The 27,298-nt window shown below is 36.9% G+C and overlaps 2 protein-coding genes and 1 non-coding gene across 11 annotated transcripts; 2 read left to right on the top strand and 1 right to left on the bottom strand.

The window, feature by feature from the left end:
* Positions 1–221: 221 nt before the first annotated feature.
* On the bottom strand, positions 222–19,675 carry LOC143736904 (calpain-5). 9 transcript variants are annotated; one of them, XM_077227692.1, is made up of 18 exons: positions 19,153–19,675; positions 18,426–18,538; positions 16,915–17,104; positions 16,431–16,483; positions 16,047–16,154; positions 13,019–13,047; positions 12,882–12,940; positions 11,188–11,319; positions 10,522–10,733; positions 9,933–10,125; positions 9,580–9,773; positions 7,183–7,260; positions 6,153–6,612; positions 5,325–5,447; positions 4,435–4,631; positions 4,131–4,249; positions 2,252–2,388; positions 222–2,170 (listed from the first exon to the last, which is right to left on the bottom strand). In XM_077227692.1, the coding sequence occupies exons 6-18, from the start codon at positions 13,044–13,046 to the stop codon at positions 2,006–2,008; spliced, it is 2,097 nt and encodes a 698-aa protein (XP_077083807.1). In that variant the 5' UTR covers position 13,047; positions 16,047–16,154; positions 16,431–16,483; positions 16,915–17,104; positions 18,426–18,538; positions 19,153–19,675; the 3' UTR covers positions 222–2,005. The 9 variants fall into 9 exon arrangements, 8 of the variants coding, with proteins under 8 accessions (XP_077083807.1, XP_077083805.1, XP_077083806.1 ...); XM_077227690.1 differs by having other exon boundaries at positions 12,882–13,047; positions 16,047–16,317; positions 19,153–19,667; XM_077227691.1 differs by lacking the exon at positions 18,426–18,538 and having other exon boundaries at positions 19,153–19,289.
* On the top strand, positions 19,215–24,551 carry cnpy4 (canopy FGF signaling regulator 4). Its single transcript, XM_077227700.1, has 6 exons — positions 19,215–19,352; positions 19,563–19,689; positions 21,952–22,048; positions 22,187–22,309; positions 23,744–23,861; positions 23,954–24,551. The coding sequence occupies exons 1-6, from the start codon at positions 19,268–19,270 to the stop codon at positions 24,055–24,057; spliced, it is 654 nt and encodes a 217-aa protein (XP_077083815.1). The 5' UTR covers positions 19,215–19,267; the 3' UTR covers positions 24,058–24,551.
* A 109-nt stretch (positions 24,552–24,660) lies between these two features.
* trnai-uau (transfer RNA isoleucine (anticodon UAU)) lies at positions 24,661–24,745 on the top strand. The gene is given in 2 exon segments: positions 24,661–24,699; positions 24,710–24,745. It is a non-coding gene; the product is annotated as a tRNA-Ile (tRNA).
* Positions 24,746–27,298: the final 2,553 nt, after the last annotated feature.

Consider the following 27,298-nt stretch of genomic DNA (forward strand, 5'->3'; position numbering starts at 1 on the left):
TATTGAACATAGGCACATTATTCATTATTATCACACGCATCACACACATGACCAGCGTCGGCCAATAGTGAGCCTACGTGTTCCGAAGATGAACGAAAGTCTTACGGGGTTGGAACAACATGAGGGTGAGTAAATACTGACAGATTTTTCATTTTTGGGTGAACTATCCCTTTTAAGCATTTGTATATTTATTCCAAAATATTAACTAAAGGCAGAAACAATTTAAACAATATATTTTATTTGTGTATTGGTGTTCAGCTGTTTTTTTCAATAGTCAACTCATTTTCGGATCCTCAGTCATGAAGCTCGGTATACACTGATCACAGACACAGATTTACCTTTATTTTCCTCAAGCTGATTGTTCACTAAAAAAAAAAACACAGTCAACATGTTTTCAGGCTGTTTCAGGTTTGATTTTGACGTGACAAAGCAGTGATATCTAAGTGGCTGAGCTGTTTACTTTTTCATAAGTCTTCCCGTTAACGCCATCATTTTGTTTATTCAGACTGGAGCGCACACACAAACAAAACTGACTGAAATATTTATTACTGTTCAAATCAGTTCAAAAACTACAAGCTTTGGCAAGTTCACAGATTCATTTAAATATTAAACAAGCATTTTCTGTTAAAACAACGTGTATCACGATCTGAATTAAGTAACTGAATTGAATTGACAGATTTAAATGTAGATGTTTTTTAGAATTTAAATGAGAGATGTTAGTAGAGCCCTTAAAGAGCTCATTACCACCCAGTCAAACTGAATAGTAATTAGTGTAATTACAGTATATTTAGTGCACTCATTATATAAAGTCTATAAAAATAGGGACACAATGTACTATTAATATAAAGGAATCATCTGTATTGATTTTCCCCCTATTTTGAATTATGCATTGCATTGTGTTGTGTTTTAGGTGTTGTTATTTGTTATATAACATTGTATATGTTATTTTTTAGTATTATTTTACTTTATTAATTTTCATTATGTATTCTGTGAAGTCAGAGTATGTTTGTACATGTGTGCGGAGCAGAGAGCTGGGAGAATTATATATTTTGCTTAGAGGTATGTGTGCAATGCAATGTTCACTGAGCAGAGATGTTCCAATTATGATGATGTTCTTTACAAGGAAATGAATGTTGTTCAACTGATGCAAATGTACCACAAATGTATACACCGAGTATAGTTTCTTAATATGGAAAGTGGATTGTATCATGTGTAAGCATGAGGTATACGTTCCATTTTAAACTTAACCAACATGTTTTGCTACCTTCAAGGAAGTTAAAAGTCGCTCAGTGGTGTATATAAGCTAAATCCTTATTGTACCACTCCAGAGAAACATAGAGGCATGGCGGGTGAGAGGAAAGAGAAATATAGAGGCATGGCGGGTGAGAGGAAAGAGAAACATAGAGATGAGAGGGTGAGGGAGGAGAAACACCATGAAACCATTTACAGCTGGCATGATGGGGTGAGGGAATAGAGAAATTGGGAACAAATTCTTCTTTGCCTGTTTATCTCTGTCTGATACATGTATATTAAATAATAAATAGAAATCGCTTGGCAGAAATATCTGGTGTAGCTTCCGTGATTCAACAATAATGCGGAAAAGCATGATTTTCAAATGTACAGGTGTTAAAGGAAATATCTGTAAACTTTTTTGCCCTGGCAGAAAATGTTGATTTAGTTCCGTTGTAATGATCATCAATTATTAAATTAGTTCATTTCACCAGCTCGGTTCAGTTTTCATCCAATAGTGTCAGTGCAGTCAAATCAATAATATTGTTCAATATTAAGTGTCCCCCAGATAGGACAAACCGTTATCATCATTGAGCCCTTGAGCAAAGCACATAATCCACGGAGGCTTGAGGGGGATTGTCCCTGTAAGACGTTCATGGTGTACATGGATTCTGTGCTGAAGTTTAGTAGTTGTTTAGTTATGAAATGTAGTTGTTTGTCTTGTTCAGTTCATTGATGATATATCATCAGTCATTACCTTGAGCACACCTGCCAGTCACAGGTCTGTTAGGCACTGGCTGGAGGAGGTCTCTACAAAAACACAGCCCCGTGATTCGCCACCCTGCAACTCAATCACTCTGTTTTGTCCTTGTTCACTTCCTCCTGTCTGAAGTCGTGCTCCACCCAGGAATGAGTCCAACAGCAAGCCTCTTCTCCACAGCTATACATAATCCAACACACACAATTAACTTTTGCCTCATATACAAACTTTACCAATATAAAATGTAATACAGCATCTGACCTCAATGGAGATTTTTGACTTTGGGTTCCTGCTGTAAAATATGGCTTTGGTGTTGAATTCAGGGCTTCCATCTTTTTTGAAAATTCTAGTCCTGACAGAGTCTTCTTCACACCGGATTACAGCATACACATCAGGAGCTGAAATATATACACTCTTAAACGGGTTCAAGAGGGTTCTATATAGAACCCTAAGGTTCTTGACTGAACTTTAAAGAACCCTATATAGATTCTATATAGAACCTTTTCTTCTAAGAGTGTATAGGTATAGAGTATAATTAAATTTGAAACAGTGCTTCTTCCATGCTAGAAATAAAATATGCTTCCTAACAACTTTGTGAAAGCAGAAAGAGCCCATTACCCAAATATTAATTAACATTTTTCTTAAATGGGATTATTTCATTATAAACAACATGAATCAGCATGAATAATGACAGAATTTTCTATTTGTTAGAATGTTTTACATAATGTCCTACTACTTGACTATTTCTTTAATTTTCAAAGATGTTTTCAAGACCAATTTGCTCTCTTTTAATTTGATTCGTTATAACTAAGGGTGTGTTCACACTTGGCGTGTTTGGTTGGGTTAAATCAAACCATGGTGCGATTGCTCAGTTAGAGCAGTTCATTTGAATAAGTGTGAACGCTGCCATCTGAACCCTGGTGCCAGCAAACAAGCGGACCAAGAACGCTGAAAAGATGGGTCTCCTCACAGCAGATCTTTGTTTGTGTGTGTGTGACAGAGGGATTTGCTGTTTTGACTACTTTACACATTTCTCAGCTGATCAAAATACCATCCTATATAGGCTAAGCACATACGAGCGCATTTAGCCAAGCACACAGCATTGTTTTGGATGTTTGACAAGTTTCTGTTACAAAATATACATCATTAAAGCCTTTTTTTATCTTTAGGTTTGGTGTTAAAAATGACAGAGTGAACGCTAAGTGAACCAGGACTAAATGTATCATTTTCTTTTTTGGTCCGGACCAAATGCACCAAGAGAACCAAACTGGAAGTGTGAACACACTAAAGCCCTATTCGGACGGGACTAGTTTAACATGTAGAGGTGGAGTAAAGTAATAATTACCAGAGCTTCTCTGTGATTTTAGTCCAGTCCGAATGTGCCATCACAGTAATCATTAAGGACAATGTCAGTAAAGATTACGGCGACTTTTGCCTTCAGTAAAAAGGTCCGGAAAAATTACCTCAGGTAATACTAATCCTGTGCGAATAGACCCACTGTAAATATGTACGTAAATATTTTGTCATTTCGTGTTTAAAAGTAGTTTTCCCATGGTTTTTCCAAGTATGGAGACACTTGAAAAAGCATTCAGTTGCGTTCTAGACGCTGGGACAAATCTGTGGCAAAACTCAAGTGTTTTCCACATACCATTCAGATCAGAAAGAAGATCGAAAGCACTTGTTAGAGGCACGAAACATCTTTTAGCGTTAGGTAAGTCCCTATTACCAACACAATTCAATCTGAAGTCAATTAATACATCGTTCAACTGGACATAACTGTTTTATATATATAAATAAAATAAGGTTATATGTGTTTGCGCACGTGATATCAGGAAGCGACGTAATACACACATGACATCAGGAGGGTGAATGCGATGCGCAAATCGAGTTACTCCTCCCACTTCTGCCAGTTTTACTGGGATATCCTATCCTGTGCGAATTGGCCATTAATATTACAGACGTCCTGTGGTAAAATTACATTACTCCATCTACCCTTGTAAAGTTAATCCTGTCCGAATAGGGCTTTAGACTGCTAGCCCATTTTTTATAAATGAATTGACCCAAACATAAAATGCTCACTAAAATCATAGTCCTGTTTGTTGTTCTGGTCAATTGTTTATGAGTTGTAGAGCTGCTGAACCTGTTTGTTTGGGATGGCTAAGGACAGATGCTTTGAGCAGATGGACTGTAGTTACAGCGCTGGGCTCAGGAATACAACACTGCCAAACTGAAGGAGCAGGTCGCTCTTCCTTCAACTCCCTGAAGACAGTAGACAAAATAAAAGAATAGGTAGAGACAGTGAGTGATGGGAGGGCTGAGAATCGTCAGCACCTTTAGTGACGGCCCGGCTTAAAACTACAAGGCAACTACTACGTTATTTTACTTATCAGTAGCTTATTTGAATGCAAAACAGCAGATTCACAGAGTGTCCTAATCTCCTGTACCTGAGACGCACGTGTGAGTGTGAGAAAAAACGGAGAAGGAACCGACCAGTGGCACCAGGCTGGAAAGTAGTGGGGAGGATGACGTAGCGTCCAGGACCAAGAGTCACACGCAAAGTGACGCTACGGGAGTCCATATACACAGAGCTAGCAGCCTGATCACATAAACACTGAACACGACACACACGATTCACCTCCACCTGACAGAAAGAAAAATAGAGCCCCAGCTAGGACAGGGAACATTCTCAGAACTTAAGCTAACGTTCTGGCAAAGTTCTCTCAAAGTTCATCCAGTGAAGTTAATAGAATGTTCGTTCAAAATGATCTGGTTTTTAAGAATGTTCATGGAACATTCAAATGTAACATTCCTGTAAAATAGAATGTTTCCTTGGCGTTCGCATAACCAAGAAAAAACATTTCAAAACATTCAAAAATAACATTTACATAACTTCATGGGAACATTAGCAAAACGTTCTTAAAATATATTTTAGTTAGCTGGGGGGACGGAAAGAAGAACACCAAATAAATTTACATTTATACTTAAGTCTAAAGATTTACTGTGATTTAATTAAAATGATATAAAAGTTAGTTACATTGCTCAATTTGTCTGTTTCCACATTACAGGTTGTCAGTCAGTGCAGGTTACATTGGTACACCAGTATGTGGTGACCAGTAACTGTCTTTATGAGTGAATCATTCACTCAACTGTTTTGTTCCAAAACACTTCATTCAGGAACAGATATGTCAACTTTTTATTTTCTTTTTATTTCTTTTTTAAAAATCAGATTTTTATTTTTTTATTTTTAAATTAAACAAACCCCAAAATCCACATAAGTGAAACAGACACAGTCAAAATTTGTTCTTTGTAAATCTCTGACTACTCAGTCACTTACCCTTAGAACCTCAAAGCCGATTGGTAGGTTCTCCCCCCTTCCTTCCCTCCTTTTCATCCTCCTGTCCTCCTGTTGCAGACTTATCAACACCTCTGCCCCGTCTCCAACCAGTTCAAAAATGAACTAAGAGAGGGATGGAGAGAGAGATGACTCGTGACAAGCATGTGAATGTGAAATTAGGGAATATCTGATTAAGAGTGTTAGAGAGAAAAGGTCACAAGGGAAAGGTCAGAGAGATACAGAAGATGTAGACTTGTTAAATACATTATAGTGAGGTCATTTTCCAGCTTCTCTTAAGCCCTATTCGGACGGGACTAGTTTGCTAAACGATGTCCGAGTTACAATTCATGTCTGTAATTTCATTAGAGATTTCTCATATTGAAATAAAATTAAAGCATGTGAGACCGGTAGCTCAGGTAGGTCAAAAAACACAAGGGAAGCGTTAGGATAGTACAACATCTGCAATCACAGACATTGACATTCGACGGGGTGAGATTTCTCAGAGGACCTTTGAGTTTGCCAAAAATCAGTAGGTGATTTGCTCTAGAATTTTTACTGAGGTTGAGTGAGAAAAACAGACATGGCTAATTTGGACAGGATTAAAATCACAATAAGCCTGTGAAACACAAATTTCTCTAACATCCTCCATGAAAACAAGCCCCATCCAAATAGGGCTTTAGATACTACAGGAATGATTCATTAAAGTCTGTTTCAGCTCTGCAATAATTGACACTTATTAACCCATTAACCCTAAATATAAACCTAACCATATACTATATATACATATACTTTAATATAATTTTGGTTCAGAAATTCCCAGTTATTCACCTGGGGGTTGTGTAGAAACGTGTCTCTGTGATTGATACATCCTCCACATCGACTTCTCCTGTCATGTTGCCTCTCCCATCTCATCTCCACCCCACCTTGTTTATTCACACGCTCTCTTCCTCCCGTCATTTGCTTTGGTTTTACTTCTGCACGCTCTTTCTTTTTCTGTTTTTCTCCTTGGATTGCTCCCTCCTTCTTTCTTCCACTCAGTCTTTGCTCTTTTTTATCTCGTCTCTGAGCTGGCCTTTGTTTGGACCACTGGAGCCCTGTTGAAGGCTTCTGGTTTTTGATGTTCAGACGACAAGAAGATGAGGAAGGAAGTGTTATCCCAGATGCATAGGTCCAGGCCCCGTGGCAGCACACCTCCCTCCAGTGGGTCTGTGGCCAGAGGAAGGATTTTTCTGCCAACCTACACACCACCATGTCTGTGAAGTAACGGCAGAAGTCCTCAAACTCCATCCTAAAGAAAATGAGAAATGTACAATATTGAGTCAAAACATGTTTCACAACAGAATAATGCGTGTAATTTATATTGTAGCTAGGGATGCCGATATGTATACACCGATATATATCGGTATTGGCTGATATATTTTCATTTTTATTGTTATCGTCAGCGGCCCAATAATAAAATTTGCCGCATATATTGAAGCTGATAAATAATGGATTATTTCCTGAGACACTTCAGATGCACACTGTTCTCCATTTTGTCTTTGAATTGCTTGAAATATGATTGGAATCATTTCAAAAAGGAAAATACAGTACATACATACATAAATACATTTAAATACAGTGCTACATACATATAGGCTACACAAAATTATAATGAGAACATTATAATTGTGTGCTTGAGATATGGCTTTTAATGGTGAGACTTTGTTTTTGTAATTAGGCTCTTAAAAATGACATAGAAATTTTGATTTAGATATATCAGCCAATATATCCTTTATCAGCTTTCAAATATAAAGAATTATCGGTATCGGCCAAAATGTTCATATCGGTACATCACTATTTGTAGCTTAATTTACATTACCAAAACTCTCCAACATCTCGGACAATAAGGCCCATCTTCTCCCTCTCTCTGCGGCTAAGCTGCTGCCACTGGGGAGACCTGCGGAGGGAAACAATGTTAACACAATAAAGATATCACATGCATTAAATCTCAAATATGTCATAGTCTCAAATCGCATATCTCAAATCATAGTTTGTACCTGTTGTAAAATTTTGAAAAATTATTTGAAAATATTGAAAAGTCTCAGTCGACAACATACGCTAAAGATTTTCCGTTTCAACTGAAGATAGTCAGTCAATGTTAGACTGGTCTTTTGCATTAGATCCTAAACTCTTTGTACTGCCTTATAAGTTTCATGTGCTGAACGATTGGTTTTCAAAGAATTATGTCACAAAATATCATGGGAAAAAGCCTGGGCCTAGGTTATATTACTTGGCTTAGCTTAAATATAAATATGAAGCCAAACCTCCAAGTGTTGGAACATTAGCACATGCGCTACAGAGTGTCTGCCTCGATTGAAGATGGCCAACAAAAGTTAGAAGGGTTTTTTACAGTAGCCCTTGAACTCTTGTCATATTGAAATGTCTGTATTCTAGTATAGAGTCTTTCATGAAAGGCCAGTTATGTTAGCCCTTAATCTGTTTTTGAACTTGAATACCTTTTGAACCATAAAAACATGCTCCAGGTGAGGCTTGAACACACAACCACAGCATTGATTTGCTTTTTACTGCCTTTAAAGTTCCACATGCTGACTGATTGTGCCCCTGGTGCTATTGCTTCGTGAATACCATAGGAAAAAGCCAAATGGAAACTTTCAGTTTGTGGGCTACTTAGCTTAAGCTCAAACCTCCATGTCCCACGCATTGGAAGATTAGCACATATGCTACTGTCAGACTCAAATAAAGATTAGATACTTTTTTCTCACTAGAAAGTCTCTTGCATCCTAAAACCATGCTCCAGGTGAGGCTCGAACTCACAACCTCAGCATTGGTCTGTACCACATTACAAGCGCTGCATGCTAACCGATTGCCACACGTGAGATATGGTTGGAAAAAATGTTAGCTTTTGAGCTATGATGATTGATTACACAAGCCCCAACTCATTTGAAGACAACATTAGGCTCCTAAAACCATGCTCCAGGTGAGGCTCGAACTAACCAATTGCTCCACTGGACCTAGTGTTGCAAAGGTGATTTACAACACACTGTAGAGAATGCCAACCCAAAATGTTGATTACAGAAATGGCCTATATGGAGCTTGAATACACCAGTCCCAACTTCCATGTCTCAAACTCTTGAAAGATTAGCACCCCCGATACAGATTGTCCACCTTGTGTTTAGATCACCACTGCTGTATTACAAATTTATTAAATGTCTAATTTAGGTTCCAGTACAATAGTTTATAAACTGAGAAAGTTTAGTAGACTGAATTTAGCATTTGAGGTATAAATGATGATTATATCAGAGTTTCCAGCAAGAGAGTCCGGCAAATCCTGTTTTCTGTATTTGTCAGATTACTGCTCTCTATCGAGCCTGTCATTCCTGTTTCTCTCTATTGTAAGCAGATTACTGAAACTCTTGGTAGCTTCTGTCTCAGCGGGAGAGTTCTGACATTCATGTTTTTGAGTCTCACTGTTATCTATCTATCTATCTATCTATCTATCTATCTATCTATCTATCTATCTATCTATCTATCTATCTATCTATCATGCTGATGAGACAGGGCCGGTGAATTTCCGGTAACGGGCTGACTCCTGTCCTTCATTTACATGCTTTGTTTCAGAGTATCTTCACCTCTATGTAAATCCCTCCCCCTTGAAAGGTATTTAAAGTACAATGTATACTGCCTTAGTTAGACTTGGATGACTACAGCAACGCACAGCAAAGTCCTCAATAAAGAGTAACTTCCGCTTGAAAAATATCCCAACGTCTCCTGGTCTCTGAAGAAAAGGTTTCCAACACCAGTCATTGTTAGGCCTGACTTTCATGTTAACCCTTGAATAAAGACTTTCCAGTAGGTCCAGAGATCTAGTATAGTCTAAAATGAAAGACCAACATTGGCCCTTTATTTGTTTTCCCACTTGAATTTCTTTTGAATCCTAAAACCATGCTACAACTCACAACCTCTGCATTTCAACGCTCTGTACTGTTATATTAACAGTAACACCCCACGTTAACCAATTGTTTGCAGGAGGTAAAGCTTCTTAGCTTGAGTACACAAACCCAAAATCAAAGTCTCGCTACATAGAGCCTACCTCACTTAAATATTGCTAGGCAATGTTATTTAGACAAGCTCTTGAACCCTCTTCTCACTAGAACGCACCACGGGAAAAGTCAAGAACTCAATTGTGGGGTCTGCAAACCAGTGGCATAATCAATGATTAAGGGTTTCTGAGAGAGATAGGCATACATGTACTCACCCCAGGCTCCAAGCTCCTGTCCAGTCTGCCGTGCCCCAGGGGTTCCTCATCCGAACCATGTACAGACGAGCTGCGTTACACATGTCATGCAGAGTCTCCGACATACGCAGTTTCCTGACTGCAGTCACACCGTATGCATGACCCTTTATCAGTCCACAGCACAGAACTGATTCCACCTGCTCTCCTTCTGCTGGCTTCAACAAAGAGACACAAAATGTGTACAAATGAAAGAGGTAATAAGTGCTGTATTGCTGAATGAGTCTTTATTATTATCAGGCCACACAGACCAATTATCATGTGGTATTTGCTTGATTTGAGGGTGTTTAGAATGTTTTGTCCTCATGATTTCTGACCCGAATGGAACAAGTGATGAGTGCTTTGTGGCTGTGTGCGTGGGCTAGTGTCTGGAACAGCATTTTTCTCTGGTCAGCGTGAGTGATCAGCTCCTCCTGGTTCAAACTCAGTGGTTCAGAGACGCCACCAGTAAAATCAACCAGAGCTTCAGCTGTATTACCTCCCTCTAGAGCCTCATAACACCCATTGAGCCTGGCAAACACACACACAGAGAGAGAGAGAGAGAGAGAGAGAGAGAGAATAATAATAGGATTTTGAAATAAAGGAGCTTGGTCTACTATGTATGTAGACATAATTGACCTATGGCTAAGCCACGCCCCCAAACGCGATGAGCCAATCATAGTGCATATAGCTAACCCAATACACTCAGCCATTCTCTGCATCCTCGTCCATTGAAATGCATTGCAGTTAGTCAGTTTCATTCGTTTTTATATGTTTTTTCTCATCATTTTAAGTTTAAAATGGCTTAGACTGGCTTAGCCAAAATGGCGTGGCTTAGCCATAGGTCAATTTCAGTCCTAGTCTAGCATATAATTTATTGAAGGTGCATATATGTTTAGATTCTGCCTTATTTCACAAGTGTCTCACTTTGCATAGGCTTTTTCCAGCAAAGCACTCCAGAATTCCCGTGGCGTTGCAGAACGACAGAAGAGCAGCGTTCCCTCCTCGCTGACTGGTAAACGGTCATCCACCACGACATCTGTCCACTGGCCCAGTCGCCAGAAACGAAAGTGAAAAATTCCAGCATACAGATCCGGGCGCTTCGGGTGCCACTCCTGTTCAGCGTGGTCTGGGATCACCTGAATATGAGACAATACAAAAGTAAGGAGTGAAATCTTGATAAGTGAGCAATATATAGTGTACATTTCCATTTTAATGTATTTTAAAATTTTCAGTCGTCAGTGTCACGTGATCCTTTAGAAATCATTCTAATATGCTGATTTGTTGAAAACAGTTAATATTTTTGTGGAAATCGTGATAAAATATTTTTCAAGATAGAAAGTTCAAAACAGCATTATTTGAATTTTGAAATATTATAAAAGTCTTTACACTTTATATCGATTTAATGCGTCCTTTCTAAATAAAAGTAATTTCTTTAAAAAAAAATCATATAGCCCCCAAACTTTTGTGTGTGTGTGTGTGTGTGTGTGTGTGTGTGTGTGTGTGTGTGTGTGTGTGTGTGTGTGTGTGTGTGTGTGTGTGTGTGTGTGTGTGTGTGTGTGTGTGTGTGTGTGTGTGTGTGTATTATTTGACCTTCTTCCAGAGTGAAGATTCTGCTGCCAAACATGATGTGGCTGCCACCATCCAGCAGTTACCCAGACTGCCCTGGTGCAGATCCCTTGTGCTGATCCCATCCACAAATAGTCGAGGGTCTTTACACAGTTCCTACGTGTGAGAGAAAAGACCCTCAAACTATTTGTATGCGTTTATGGTTAGACCCATTTTATTAAAAGGATATTTCACCCAAAAAAGTTAATTCTGCCATTAATTACTCATCATATAAAGCGATTGAGTCTCTTTAGAAAATTTGGATTAATTCAAAATTTGGATCTCAATTCATTTGGATTAGTTTTACGATCTCTTTATGAACTTTTTGAGGCGTCAAAGTGGTAGTTGTGTAGCTGTCAATGGAGGGACAGAAATCTCTCAGATTTCATCAATAATATCTTCATTTGTTTTCTGAAGATAAACGAAAGTCTTATGGGTTTGGAAAGACATGAGGATGAGTCAATGACAGAATTTTCATTTTTGGGTGAACTGTCCATTTAAAGACATGTATCAGAATAATATACTGTTTGTTTTGTTTGTTTTTTCAAAACTAGATAATGAATAGAAAAAAAACATAACATAAGGAGAATATTAATTCACACAAACAAAAAACAATGGTTTAATGACATATAAACTGTTATTTTAATTAAATAATATTTAATTTAATTTTAAATGGCTAAAAGAAGATTGTGCGCATTAGCAGTCAAGTAGCAGTAACAGTATTAAACAATGGCAAAGTACTAACGTTTTATTAAATTATTCTCTAAATTATATTTTCTGATCAAAACCTAGCTTTTTAGATTTTACAAGCAGTTCTAGAATTGCTTTAATTGTTCTCTTGCTTTTATTTTTCAATCAGCATAGGACGCGTAAATGTAAAACAAAATGTTGGTAATATCCCTCATTTGAAGCTATACACGTGAAGCGACACACACACACACACACACACACACACACACACACACACACACTCTCTCCAAAGAGTCAGGTTACTGACGCCTTGCAGCCGGCAGAAATGCCTTTAATTAAACATATCTCTAACGCTGCTGACTGCGCAGCCACATTTAGAATCACAAGAGTCACCAGGACAGATCCACTCACTGATACTAGAGCCACCAGACCTTATGTACAGTAACATCAGACTTGGGCAGCAAACTTTGTTTAAAAACAAAGAAAATAATAGTTTTTTTTCAATACATTTTTCTAATATAATAGGTTAGGTTAGGTTAACTTTATTGTCCCCAAGGGGAAATTCTGCTTGGGCACAGTGCAGAGTTGCTTCATAAAAAAACATCACAAAAGACATCACAAATCACAAAACACATCAACAAGAACCTGAGAAGCATCGACATGTTGTATTTCACAAGAAAAAAAATGTAAACACAAAGAACACAAGAAAAAGGACATTGTTGACAACACAGTTCCATAGATTAAAGTGCAAGTGCTAAAGTGCTAGTGTGGTTGTTGCACATTGCTCCATTGCACTGAAGTTTGTGTAAAGTGCATATGCTAAGGTGCTAGTATGTTTATTGCACGTTGCCATATTGCACCGTGATAGTGGTGTGAATCTTTTAGCCATCTACATGGTAATATACTTCCAAAAATTAAGAAAATTAACTATTAGCACATGTGCACAGGCATACATAAAAAAGCACCAGTCCACGGTCAGCTTCTCTTACCCTGGGTCTCTTCCACGTCAGTCCTGGAGGAGGCGTCCTCTTGTAAAACAGTGACTCGGCTGAAGGAGGAAAGAAGGGATCTTGGAACAGAGCTCCTCGCCTCAGATATGATCTCTTCAGCTTATGATAACACTGACCTTGAAACTTGCACACTTTCTCTGGCATACTGCACAGGGGAGACGTGGAAAGAAGGGAAGGAGGAAAGATATGAGAAAGGACAATTTTAAGAATTCATAGGAGGAGCCAAAGGAGGAGAAATATGAACAGAGTTGAGGGAATATAAGATGGGGGGAAATGGATGCATTAAATATAAATACAAATAAAAAAAAAATTATGTAAAATGACGCATCCAAAATAAAAGTTTGTGTTTACATATGTGTGTGTACTGTGTATAATTATTTTGTATATATAAATACACACATATGCATGTATATATTTAAGAAATATTTGCATGTCTACACTATATATATATTTATACATAATGTATATCATATATAAAAATAAATACATATAAATAATACATTTTTCTTTAATATATATACATGCATGTGTGTGTATTTATATATACTAAATAATTATAACCAGTACACACACATATATTATGTAAACACAAACTTTTTTTTGGATGCTATTAATCGTTGCCCAGCACTAATATATATATATATATATACATTTAATTTCCAATAGTTAAAAATCTACATCTGATGTATATCTTATTTCTGTTCATTTATTTTAAGGCTCTGGTATATCAGACAGTAATTAAAACAAAATCTTCTGTTATTTAAGTGATTATTTTGTCCACATACGGCAGTAACGGCCATCAGAATCTCTAAACCACGATGTTAAGTCTTGTTCTTTAACCTAGAGTTTAGCTTCAGTTTCGGGGATGATTGGGTAACGGTGTATTTGCAGACGATGTAGTTTCCCTTGGAAATGGAGAAGGGTTAGACATGCCCTGGAGAGGTTAATGTGTCAGGAGTCCCTTTGTACCTAAAACAGCTAAATAAAATATGTTTAGAGGTAGAGTTGTGTTTAGAGGGGTTTGATGAGAAGTTTGGGATCAGGGTTTAAGAGTTATTGGATATCTCATATTAAAGTCAGGCTTCCAGTCAAGTGTGTTTGTGTGCAAGAGAGACAGTATGTGTATGCGTGAAAGGATATGATTTAGAGGGACATTTTATCTATTGGGGGTCTGGCAAGGGGCACAGGGAGGCCAGGGGCCAGTTAAGTGTGTTGCTGGTGTATGAGCCACCTATGAGTGTTTGCATGTTTGTGTTCTGTGTGTGTGTGTGTGTGTGTGTGTGTGTGTGTGTGTGTGTGTAGTCTGGATCCAAGTTGTGTACACATACTGCACAGACAGGCCATCACTAGCACTGCACTCTTGACTTGGAAACACGCTAAATAAATCTGAGTATCTTTAACAAACAAAAAACACAGAATCCCAACATACTGTAGAACCTGCCAAACGTATTTAGAACAAGTTTTAAACACATTTAGTTCTCTTTGGTAATTTAAAGGGGCCATGGGCTATGCAAAAAAATTATGTATTAATCACTTTTCTATTGCCAATGTGTGAACAGCTTTAAAAAAAAACTTTAAAAACGAGACCTTCCCCGACTTAGGTTGTCTGTGAAAGCCTGTAGACTGATTTGTATGTGAAGGACTCGGGACGTTTTTGCCGGGAAAATCAAAAGAATGTGACGTTTACGCGAGTGTCTTTCTTTCGTTCATGTGCAGGATAATGCTGAAAGAGCCATTCTGTACTGTAATATCAATGTGTCATGCAAAGAAAATAGATTAATTCAAACTGTCTCACATAATCAAACTATCATAGCACTGTCTTAACTGCTGTTTTCTCACCGCTGTCATTTGTGTGTTCATTTTGTTATTGAGAGGAAAGCGCGCATTGCATTTACATATTCATCTAAACATCGCTCTCAGTGTCTGGATGTTTGTTAACAGTATATCACAGCAGAGGTATTTCCAACTTCTTTTTTGCATCCAAGCGAAGAACGAAGAAGAACTTTGTGAGTATATTGAGGGCTTGAATCAGTCTCTTGTTACGTGTGTGAGCTTATGAGTTGTAAGTTGTTGGCTGCAGTTCACTTAACGGCCACCGGTGTCGCTAATAACAAGGGTTTCTGAATTATACAAATCACCCTTTTTATTAGAAAGATTTTAACAATTATTAGTGCAACACTTCTATATATAAAAAAAATATATATATATATATATATATATATGTCCCTAATTATTTCCCTGTATTCAGATTACGCATATTCATGTTTTGTGGTGGATAAACTTGCAGCAAACATTGTTCAGGTTTGATTTTGGGTTATTTGTCTAAGCAGGTTAGCAGCACAGGCTGTTCTGGTTAGTCAGATGCTGCAATTTTCAAAATCTGTCACTGATCATCAGCTGGACTGAGATCAGGGTTTTGACTGGCCAATTACAGAAAAACATTCACCTTGTTGTTCTCAGGCAATTTCCATGTAAATTTGAGTCTGCATTTAGGATCATCTCCCAGTAAAATTTGCACTCATTCCTGCTTCTATTAAACAAAATGACTGTTATGTGCTTTTTCTTTCTTTATGAGGAGTGGGCAATGTTTTACTTGTAGTACACACGTCTTTGCATTATGACTAAAAAGTAACTTGAAATTCCTTGGACACATTTTCACCTCCGATTACCAACCAGAATAATTATGCTTGACAGTGGGGTTGTCAGGAAATGTGGTAGTTATTTTAATGATTCACATATGGAGGCCAATTGTAAGGCAATCACATCCTTGTTAGGGCAATTGTTTTTCATCTGTGTAGCTCTTGAACTTCCAAACAGGACTGATCCATGTTCAAGCAACTTATTTCTTATTAAACCTGCAGTCCCATTACCATGTTAAATTAAATTATATATATATATATATATATATATCCAATATTAAAATAATAATAATAATATAAACATTTTACACATGGCACTGATGGCTGACAATGACACTGCACAATTCACAGAATAATCATAAATTTACATCTGATACTGTGTATAAGATTCATTTTTAAATCAACCCATTTTCATTTATGATCCCATTATATCAAACTATTGTATGAAAAATACAAAATTTCTATTGAAGCTTAAATTCAAACCCTCTCACAAATAGATATTTACCTGTACTTCACCTTTGTTTTTTTGCTTTGCCTTTGCGTAATATGTTCCTTGTCGCGATGTATCCGGTAATTCAGCCAGTTTCAGGTAAGGCAGTTATTGGCAGAGTATCTGTGATGATAGGATGATAAGTATAAGACTTCGGTCATCAGCCATTTTGCAGAGTCCATCTGTCTAATTACTCTAATATAACAGGAACGGGGTGGCAGGTGTTGGCTTTCTGTTTGACGTCGCTGTGACAACCAGGATTTGTCCAGTAGACCAGGTACGTCTTCTAAATAGGTAAATCCTCTGGCATTAATTTGCATTTTCAAAATAATATTTAATTAATCTTCATAGCATGTACTGTTGTGTATGTCGAGTGCCTTTATATCTGTGTGTGTTTACCTGCACGAGGACGGTCGTTTGTTTATGGATGTAACTCCATCCGTCCAGCAAGTCTAGCTCAAAACACAGTGACATAACAATTACCGATACTGAGACGAGTGCCCACACACACACACACAGTCTTCGAGCTTACAATGAAATAAAGCTTCCCTATTAAGACAATAGCTAGGAAGGGTCATTCCAAGGGTCAAATTTATAAAAAGTGCAAGCTTTAAAGGATGATACAGTGTGTGTAACTCTTTTGCTACAACTATGTATATTTTCTTGAGTAACCATTTCTCTTTTTCTGCCCTTTCCCCTTATTTTTCTGTGTATTTGGTCATGCCCTCTGTCTGCCACCTGTTCCCGTCATCGCTGTCTTCCCGTGTCTCTCTCTCTCTTTCACATTAACACATGGGCTTTTCCTCTTTTACAAGTCCCGTAATTACGCATGCAGCTCCCCCTGCAAACACATGCATTCATGCGCATAATTACTCTCACTCACCATTTGGCCTTCGTGTTCACTCTGAGTATTCGCAGTTTCTCACGTCAGTTCTCTGTCTGGATTTGTCATCTCTCTCATCATTCTCTCTCCTTCCTTCGCTCCTCAGCGCCTCCTCCCTCACGGGACACACCAGAAGGTTCATCATGCCATATCGGCTGTCATTAAACCTGTGGCACTGACACCTGAATCCCTAAGAGGGACGGGTAGACACTCCTTATGAAGGAACACAAGCTTTAACTAATTCCCTTTCAACAGCTAATCCAATAAAGGCATATTAACACCAATAAAAAGCCAAATTACTGCCAAGGATTTTTTTTTATCTTCTCCAAATGGGTTTTACAGATGACAGAATTGTCAATTGAGTTAATGCAATCTAAATGTCACAGTAATAAATACACATCACTTAAACTTTAAACCTCTTCAACTCGCTCATGGACAGGAGGGACAATATATCACATAGACACTGCTTCTGTTTTATTGACAGCCAAAAGGTCATGGGATTAATTTTCTATTATCAATAGTAATGTATAGTTGAATCTATAAGGCACTTCGCATTGGTCGGCCTTTATGTTTTGACCTATACAGAATGTACTACAACAATGACAATGAGGGAGTACCCGATTTCTCTCACGTTTAATTTGTGGTAATTTGATAAGGGAAATGCAGACTATTTTTTAAATAATATTATATAATAATACAGCTTACATTTTTAGGTTTGATTTTTATGCATTTTTTTGTCAACAGAAAAGGTTCTTTTAAAAGATGTAGGCTATTTTTTATATCGCTCCGCTAAATTTTCAACGCGCAAGTAAAAATTACAACTCTTTAAACAAACTGTAGGCCTACACATATCCTTTTTCGATCTCTTTCAAAATCTTACCTGTAACCATAGCAATTTATGTTAGTATTTTAGAACTGATCAGATCTTAATTTAAGAAAGTATAAAGAGTTTGAGGAGGCGAGGGAGGCAAAAAATTGCATGAGAAAATGATCCATATCACAGAAATAAAAACAACACAAAGCAAACACAAAACAATCCCCTCTCGAGTATCCTTGGATTATGTGCTTTGTTCAAGGGCACAATACGTTTCCTTCAAGGAGGCAAGGGATCCTCCAAAATATGTTTTTATACAAAATAAATGAGATGAGTTAATAATCTATAATTAAAAAAAAACAATGCAAATATTACACAATGTGACATTAAAAAGTGTATAAGTCACTCTTTTTTCTAAAGTAACTCTGTCCAACAGCGACACTCGCAGGTAAATGTACATTGGGATCCTGCATCTCTTGCCTCCCCTGAGCCCATTGACTTTTAACAGACCCCCTAAAGCGTGCGGCGTATTGGGGGGGTAATTGAGAATGAAAGGGGGAAATCATGTGAGAGGAGGCAATGCCTCATCCCGCTATGATTGGATGTGATTGGTTCGTACGATAAACTGCGCCTCTTATTTTTTCTAACTCCAACTGACCCCCTAAGATAACAATGCATTGTCACATCAAAATCCAACCTGAAAACATGATGGCTGCGGGGTTTTTTAGTGAGCAATCAGCTTGAGGAAATTAAAGGTAGCTCCATCTCCGTGTCTGTGATCAGTGTTTACCGAGCTTGAGAACTGATGATCTGAAAATAAGGTGACTGTTAAGAAGAACAGCTGAACAATACACAAATAAAATATATATATATGACATTGTTAATGCCTTTAGTTTTTTGGGAATAAATTAAAAAACTGCTTAAAACACTAACTTGATGAGATGTTATAGCCTACTCAGTTTTAATAAATAGAACATTATTACATTAATGTAAAAATAGCCATAATAGAATTGCATTTGTTTATATATATATATATATATATATATATATATATATATATATATATATATATATATATATATATATAATGTAAAGTAATGTTTATTTGACCAGGAAAATGTGACAAGATTAAGTGTAACTGGTACATGATTTTACATTTGATTTATATTGGGGGGGGGGGGGAACTGTGGACTTTTCCTTCTTATTTCAGAACACCACAGTAGTCCCGGTGTATATCTTTAGAATTAGCCTAATGAATGAACCTGCTGTTGCACTCTCCACAATCTTCGGGAATGTTTATCGTACGTCTTACATTTTCTTTACTTTAATTTTGGCGTAAAACCGCACTTTCTTTCAAGCCCGATCAGCTTTCGATTAGCTATGCCTAAATCGATAACGCGTTTTTCCAGTTTGCCATCACTTACCATCGGCTTTGGCAGTGCGCATGCTCTGTTCCACTAGCCTGAAGTGACCATCCTCATGTCGATGTGGCTTTAATATGAACGTGTATTGAGTCAAAGTTTGTTAACAGAGGCCATTATGAAAATGTTTGCAGTTCTATTGCTTTGTATATTCAGCCTCGTTTGGGCAAACCAAGAAGAGCGATTGCCGAATAAATGCGAGGGTAAGAAACAGAAAGTATCTTTTCCCCTTATGTGTTGTAAAACGATAAAAGAAACTATCATAAAACCATCCTAAAATGTATTAAACTTATTCTACAAAGATCCACTAGTGCAGAGATAGCACGTGCACTTATATTTACATTTTAAAATAGCACATGAAAAAGTCATTGCATTGTTAACATTTTTAAGGCATCTGTTGTTGTTTTAAATAGTTTGCAAATTACTGACGGTGGAGTTGCAGGACGCCCTAGAAAAATCTGGCCGCTCGAAGGAAGTTTTAGAGATCGGAGAAGTTTTGGACACTGGCAAGCGCAGGCGCAAAATCAAATACAACACTTCGTAAGTAGTGATGATGATAAAAACACTACTGACGTTCTATGGCAAGCCGTTTGGACATTTATTCATTCCCAGGATATGAACTCTTGATATCAACAATTCAGTTTTCACTAGTTAAAATGCAAATTCTTGATATCAGGAATTAGATTTCTACTAGTAACCATGTTAATTCTTGATATCTGTACATTTATTTTCAAAAATTAAATGTCACTATATGCTACCATTTAAATTCAATTGTTGATATCAAGAATTGATTTCTTACTATTTTCACACAACAGAAATACAATTCTTTCTAGTCAAGTCTAGTCACATTTATTTATATAGCGCTTTTTACAATAGAGATTGTTTTAAGGCAGCTTTACAGAGATAACAGGAAAATAATGCAACAAAGTTTGTTTCCAGAAGAAAATAGCATCACAGTCCAGCTTAAAGGGATAGTTCACCCAAAAATGAAATTTCTGTCAGTATTTAATCACCCTCATGTTGTTCCAACCCCGTAAGACCTTCGTTCATCTTCGGAACACGAATTAAGATATTTTTGATTAAATTCTGAGAGCTGGATCACTCTTCCATAGGCTTCTTCAGGGATTGAAACTTGCCAGCCCGGAAAAGTTATTAAAGATATCCTTAAAATAGTCCAAGTGACTACAGTGGCTCAATCTTAAGTTAATCAAGCGACGAGAATACTTTTTGTGTGCAAAAAATACAAAAATAACTTTATTTCAACTATTCATGTCCTTCTCTGTGGGCCTCGAGTCAGTTCACTAGTGTAATGGCGTAAGCTTCTGTTGTTGTACATCACACACATCACACACATGACCAGCGTCGGCCAATAGTGAGCCTACGTGTGACGTACAACACAGAAGCGCTGCGCTATTACACTATGTTAACTGACTAGAGGCCCACAGAGAAGGAAATGAATAGTTGAAATAAAGTCGTTATTTTTGTTTGTTTTTGCGCACAAAACGTATTCTCGTCGCTTGATAAACTTAAGATTGAGCCACTGTAGTCACTTGGACTATTTTAACAATTACTTTAATTACTTTTCCGGGCTGGCAAGTTTCAATCCCTTAGAAGCCTATGGAGGAGTGATCCAGCTCTCAGATTTAATCAAAAATATCTTAATTCCTGTTCCGAAGATGAACGAAGGTCTTACGGGGTTGGAGCAACATGAGGGTGAGTAAATACTGACAGAATTTTCGTTTTCGGGTGAACTTTCCCTTTAAGTAAGTTCAGTGATGATTCATTTTTGTTGTAAAAAAGTTCCGCTCTGGAGAAAACCGTGATTCATTGTCCTGCTCAGTTCAGTTCTCATATAATGGTGTCAATGCAGGCAGATCAATATTATTGTTGAATATTAAATCAAATGTCCCAAATGAAGCAAGCCAAAAGCCAATGACAACAAAGGTGAAAAAAGTGACAGTGAAGAGGACCTAAATCTCCATCAGTGACAGAAGAGAGAAAAAAACCTTGGGAGAACCCAGGCTCAGTTCTCCTCTGGCCAACGAACAGTGTATGATTATGATTTTAGTAAACATTATACTTTTTGATAGCAATAATTACTTCTTGAATTCTTGATATCAGGAATTAATATTTTTACTAGTAACAATTTTCACTGGTTGTAATGTTAATTCTTGATATCTGTAAATGTATTTCTGATATCAGCAATTAGGATGGTAATTTCATATATCTAAAATGGCTTTCTTACTAATAACAATCACATTCATGATATCATGATATTAACATTGTCACTAGTGACAATCAAATTATTGACATCAAAAATGAACATTTTTAGTACCAATTCAATTGTTGATATCAATAACAGACATTTGCACTAGTAACCACGTAATTATTGATATTAAAAAAATATATTATTAGTAGTAAGAATTGTATTTCTGATATGTGAAATTGGAATTTCAACTAGTAAGAAATCAATTCTTGATATCAACAACTGAAATTGAATGGCAGCCTATGGTAACATTTAACTAGTGAAAATACTATTACAGATATCAGGAGTTATAGTTTTTACTAGATGAAATTTAATTCCTGATATCAAGAATTAGCATTTTAGCTAGTGAAAATTGAGTGGTTGATATCAAGAATTTATATCCTGGGAATGAATAAAAGTCAAAACGTCTTGCCATATTCATTCTGTCTCTATGAGAAAACTGCCAGAGATAGAAAGAAACCTGAAGTTCAGGAAAAAATGGAAATCTATTGATCTTCTCCCTCCTGTTGTCTTTATTACGATTTATTTGTTTCCAGAGAGACACGACTCACTGAGGCCATGGACAACATCTGTGAAAGAATTCTGCAGTATAAAGTCCATGCTGAGAGACCAGGAAGCCTTCGCTATGCCAAAGTATTAAGCTCACCTTAGCACCATTTCCCCAGTCCTCAATTGCATGAAATCATCATTTAAAGTGATACTATAAAAGTGAAGGTCTTTGTTCAGACCTGCAGACTAATGATGATTGTTTTTGACTGCTGTGTTTGTCAGGGCACAAGTCAAACCATGAACACACTTAAGAACCTGGTGGATAAGGGAGTGAAGGTAGAGCTGGGTGTCCCTTATGAACTATGGGATGAACCATCAGTGGAGGTGGCGGAGTTGAAGAGACAGGTAATACACATTCATTCATAGTTTGTGTACTAAGGTAGGCATGAACAATACAGTAGGTTCTACTTCTACCCATCAAGTCAATCCCTGAATATTGAAATCATTTCTAATTATTTTAAATAATCAGCTAATATTCATTAAGAATATAGACAAACTTTATATTACTGTAATTGTCTAGATTGGCAATATGAGGGTAAAATATATATTTTGTTCGACACATAGTTTTAAACGTTTTCATTTTACTCTACATTTGTGTAGTAAAATGAACTTTAAACAAGTTTTCATCCATGGAGATGACAAGGAAAATGTGCCATGCTTTAGTGGAAGATTTCTGTCACCTGGTGGAAAACAAATAGCCTGGCTCCGCCCTCCTACGTACTTCTGCTCAATTTTTATTTTCCTTCAGTACTAAGTCCGGGATTGTGCTGTAGTCTTTGGTTTTCTCCAATCAATTTTTTACCGGGCCTATCAGTGAACAGAGGGAGTGGCTGAGAACGATGAAGTTGATGTCGTGTGTTATTTTGAGATGTAGTTCAGTAATGGCAGCGGAGAAAGATGCGAACAAGCCATTCGGTCCGTTGTGGCAACGCTGCCGAATATCAAGAAGTTAAAGCCGGAAGAAGAACCTCCCCATGGGGTTCTGGAAAAGTTTGATTTTCCAGCTTGCTCCGTTAGTGGTGAATGAGTTGGCTAAGGCGAACGCTAGGCATACGTCACGACCAAACGTTAGCGATTGGTTATGGCAGATCCAGAGTGACTCTGGGCAGATCCAATAGTTTTAGACTTCAATAGAGTACCCGCCTACAAGGAAGTTAACGCTTGTCAATGGAGCGGTGCCAGACTCTATGTAAAAATGAAATGACATGTACAAGAGTCTGGTGGGACCAGGCTAGAAAACAAACACTTTTAAACTTTAAAATGACATGCAATTATCACTATAACCAGTAGATGGCTGCAGAGGACCACTCATTAGTTAATTTGCCTTTTCCACTCACTTACAGTTCTTTTTGCAAAATTTTCTTTTGGATTTATTTTAATTTTCTTAGCAATTTTATTGCACTTAATTATGAAGTATATCAAGATTAGGTAAAGTCACAAAATCTCATGCTATTGAGATGAAAGGAACTTCAGAATAAGCCCAGATTTTACAGTGAATTGTTCTTTCATCTCATTATGTAAACTGCATTTATGATGAAGAACTAGACAGATGCAGATAAGAATCTATCAATAAATGCACACGCATGTCCTCTGCTTCTGACACTGGTGCTGATGCTGATTGAAGAACACAGCCTGTGACTGAGGCGATCACGAATTAGTGTACAAATTTCTAGGGGGCTGGGTGAACATTCAGGATATCTGGATATCCAAATCAAAATTCCTTGATTTCCATAATGAAAGTCCTTCATTATGTTATGTCTTTTTATGTTTATATTACAGTGTGAGACCATGTTAGAAGAGCATGAAGAGGTTGTGGAGAACTGGTACTTTCATCGTCAAGATGAGAAACTTGAAAACTTCTTCTGTGCAACCCATGTCCTCAGAGACTCGGACCAAGGTAGTAAATACCCAATATAATCCTTCCTGACAAACATGCACTTACACACACATCAAGCCACTATTTTCAGGCATTATGTCCATTTCTTTCAGAGTGCCTGAATGAGGTATGGAAAGGTGATATGGGAATGAAAGGATCTAAAGAAGAGAGTGAGGGAGAGGATGGAAGACAGACCCACGATGCAGGAGAACTGTAAAAGCAGAGCCATAATGGTTGATGAATGGAGCCAAGCTGTATGACGTACTTGCACAAAGCTACATAGGAACCAAGGAAACATTAAAAGAAAGCATTTTTCTTAAGCATCTGCATGAGCATTAACAATCTGTCAGTGTTCAACATTTTCCAAATATGTGATTTTTTTTTGCCAGATCATGGGATGTGAACTGTCCTTGATGTTTTACCTCTTTGTCCATAGAGACATTTTTATTTTTTTATTGTTATCCATTGTTAAAGAACGTGCCTTTTATTGTATACCGTCTCGTGTGTTAAAGCAAATACAACACTAACAGTTTCTAATGATAGACCAGTCCGGGAATTGTATTTGCACTGATCGTTACAGCACAAACCAAACAGATGGTTTTATGATTTTGTATTTTGGGGTACTTTTAAAATATTTTCCTCATGTGATATGTACAGTAATCTTTTTTTAAATGGCTTGTTGCTATAAATCATAAGTCTGTGCCTTATTAATTTGTGTGTGTCAGTACGAAGTCTTTTGATCCAGACTTTCCAAGAAGAAAAATCCTACCCGATTAACTATTGACGGTCAGTTGATGAACCAATATCACTTTAATGTAGAGCTCCAGTGGTCCAGTTTGGTCAGCACGTGGTACTTATACAGCAGAGCAATGCCGAGGTTGTGAGTTCGAGCCTCACCTGGAGCAGTTTTAAAATGCATATGTCCTCTAGTCATCATGAGTTCAATGTGGAAATTCTCCACATCCTGTATATGTAAATGCTTGTATCCAAGTGGATTGCATTTAAAAAAAACAAGTAGAACACAAGTGTCCTGTTGCAAAAAAACACTTATTTAAATGTTATAACTGAAGGGATATTATTAATAAGGGTTTTTAAATTAAGGGATTTTCTGCAATTGTTTTGAATTAAAGACCCTTTAAGTGGTATGCAACTCATTAAAAAAAATTCAGAGACGGTCCCAGGCAAGAAAAATTATGCTAACTACATATTTAATAGTGTAAGCAATTAAGTAACAGGACGCCTTTTTGTACTTGCTGTGCAAATGGCTATTCTTCTAACTTTAATATTATAAATAAATAAATGTAATATATATATATATATATATATATTGCATGATAGATGATCCATTCTTCTTGATTCCAATTGGCTAAAGCTATATGATGTTCATGAACTGTCATCTAGTGGTTAAATTCATGACAAGTAATTTCATGCTTCTAGGTCTGTCGAAGAACAGTACAATTATAACACACAAAAATAACGCCCATACAGTTCAATGCAACACTGATCCTTAATGAGTAGGTTATTTACTATGCAGGGGTTTAAAGGGAAAATACCAGAATGCCGACCAAAAGGGACTTAAGTATTAGACACCACAAGGGGGCAGGAGAGCTCCAGTCATAAAACATAAACTAAGAAACAAACTTTCCATTCATAAAGTGGTTCGGATGATTAACCAGTCCGTGTGAATAAACCGATAACTGATGCATAAAGCGTTATGTGACATCATCACTAGTGGGTGTCATCACAACAGCATCGCTAGCAGTTTTAGGGGGGGAAATTCATTCTGTATCAAATTTAATAACACAGGACATTGTGTCTACATCACTTTCAGGAGTTCTACTTGTGTGACACAAGATGTCAGTTTTGTATGGGGTCTGGTTAATGCTAAACCATTAAGATTTAACAGGAGTCAAATTTATATAAAAACGGTTTATTAAATGGTTGCTGATTTATGATTTTTTTTTTTGCCATAAACTGACAAAAATATTTTGTAATATACAAATGTTTGTAAATAATTTGTAAATTACATTTACAAATAAGGGCTCAGCTCACTACATGTACTCCAGTGTAGAATACAATGAATGACATAAAGATTGCTTTGAAATTCTGACCTTTTAGGAAGTTTCGTTGTTTTTTTATTTATTTATTTATGACGTCTAAAATTTTAAAGGTACACTATTTAACTTTTTTGTTCAAATTAACAAAATGTATGTAACGAGTCAACACATTATCAATCCTTCTTCCAAAACCCCGATACACTATGGGAAGCCTACAAGTGTTTATAATGTAGACCTTTCGGGATGGTTTTAGCGGGAAATTGTGTACATAATCCCTCGACCGTGTCTCGTCATATCCGTAAATAGAGAGAAAACCTGTAAAAAACAAAACAAAACAAAACAAAACTAACAGTCTGCTGGCAAAAAGAGAACCTAAAGAGCTTGTAACAAAACCAAAAGCAACATTGGCTTGGCTTTTCAGAAATGCAATGTGGAGATGAGGTGTTTTTTACTCAACAGGTGAGTAAGTTATTTTACTGAACAGATAAATTGCCATAGTAGATCACTAACAGTAAATATTGCGGAAGGTCATATTTATCCACAGTATGACAGAGCCGAAGCACAACCAAAACAATGTTCTTACACAAAATGCATGCTATTTTGTTTTTTACCCGCTAGAATTACAGTGTGTACCTTTATATCAATGGATTGTGTATTTAAATCTCTTACATGGTGCACTTTTTCTTACTTTTTTCACTCTCACTTTTCCTAAAAGATTTCAATTTAAAAGGTTGTGTTCAATAAACTTCTTAAATTCTCAAGAGAAAGCAGGGCTAGCTGCTAATGACTTCTATGACCAATTGCAGTCATTAACTTTACTACACATTCTTTTAAACATTATTAATCACACATGTATGAATTACCACCAGTGCAGTTCTTTTGTTCTTGGTCATTTATAGGTCATTTTTGTAGAGCACAGATCATTGATCACATGATTCAATGTCTGAACATTTGCCTTTAATGCATGCATGGAATGCCAATCAGTATAGCACTCTGTATTACAATGTAGTTTTGAAAAGAAACCATTCTGCTGGCCTGCACATTATTTAGAATAATAACCTGGGGATAATGTGCCTGTACCAGAGCCGTCCTGACCTTTGAGTGACTGTGTAGTGTAACAGGACAAAGCATTTTTGATTCAAATAATAATTTGAACTTGTGAAAATTCTTTATTCAACATACTACTCCAATTAATATTCTCTGTATTCTGTACAACCCCCCAAAAAAGAAAAAAGAAAACCCAAATGAAACATTTACAAATGTGATTGTAAGGTTTCATCATCTATTTTAATTTGGTTTAATTTCTGCCATCATATATTAAACTACATATTTTTCCGGCACCGTTACCCCCTCAAATGTTGAATATGTGATAGTCGATCCAAACATCTATGAAATGTGTAT

The sequence above is a fragment of the Siphateles boraxobius genome, unplaced genomic scaffold (assembly GCF_051911475.1).
Source record: "Siphateles boraxobius isolate OS27281-9 unplaced genomic scaffold, OSU_SipBor_1 130, whole genome shotgun sequence".
Taxonomy (NCBI): domain Eukaryota; kingdom Metazoa; phylum Chordata; class Actinopteri; order Cypriniformes; family Leuciscidae; genus Siphateles; species Siphateles boraxobius.

Bases quoted from the DNA above. Each gene is read 5' to 3' on its own strand.
- LOC143736904 (XM_077227690.1), bottom strand. From the start codon at position 13,046: ATGCCAGAGAAAGTGTGCAAGTTTCAAGGTCAGTGTTATCATAAGCTG. The intron at 10,734-11,187 runs GTCAAATAATAC...TCTCATATTCAG, and splicing joins AATCTTCACTCTGGAAGAAG to GTGATCCCAGACCACGCTGA. The intron at 7,261-9,579 runs GTGAGTACATGT...TTCCCTCCGCAG, and splicing joins ACAGGAGCTTGGAGCCTGGG to GTCTCCCCAGTGGCAGCAGC.
- cnpy4 (XM_077227700.1), top strand. From the start codon at position 19,268: ATGAAAATGTTTGCAGTTCTATTGCTTTGTATATTCAGCCTCGTTTGG. The intron at 19,353-19,562 runs GTAAGAAACAGA...TGTTTTAAATAG, and splicing joins ATTGCCGAATAAATGCGAGG to TTTGCAAATTACTGACGGTG. The intron at 22,049-22,186 runs GTATTAAGCTCA...TGTGTTTGTCAG, and splicing joins GAAGCCTTCGCTATGCCAAA to GGCACAAGTCAAACCATGAA.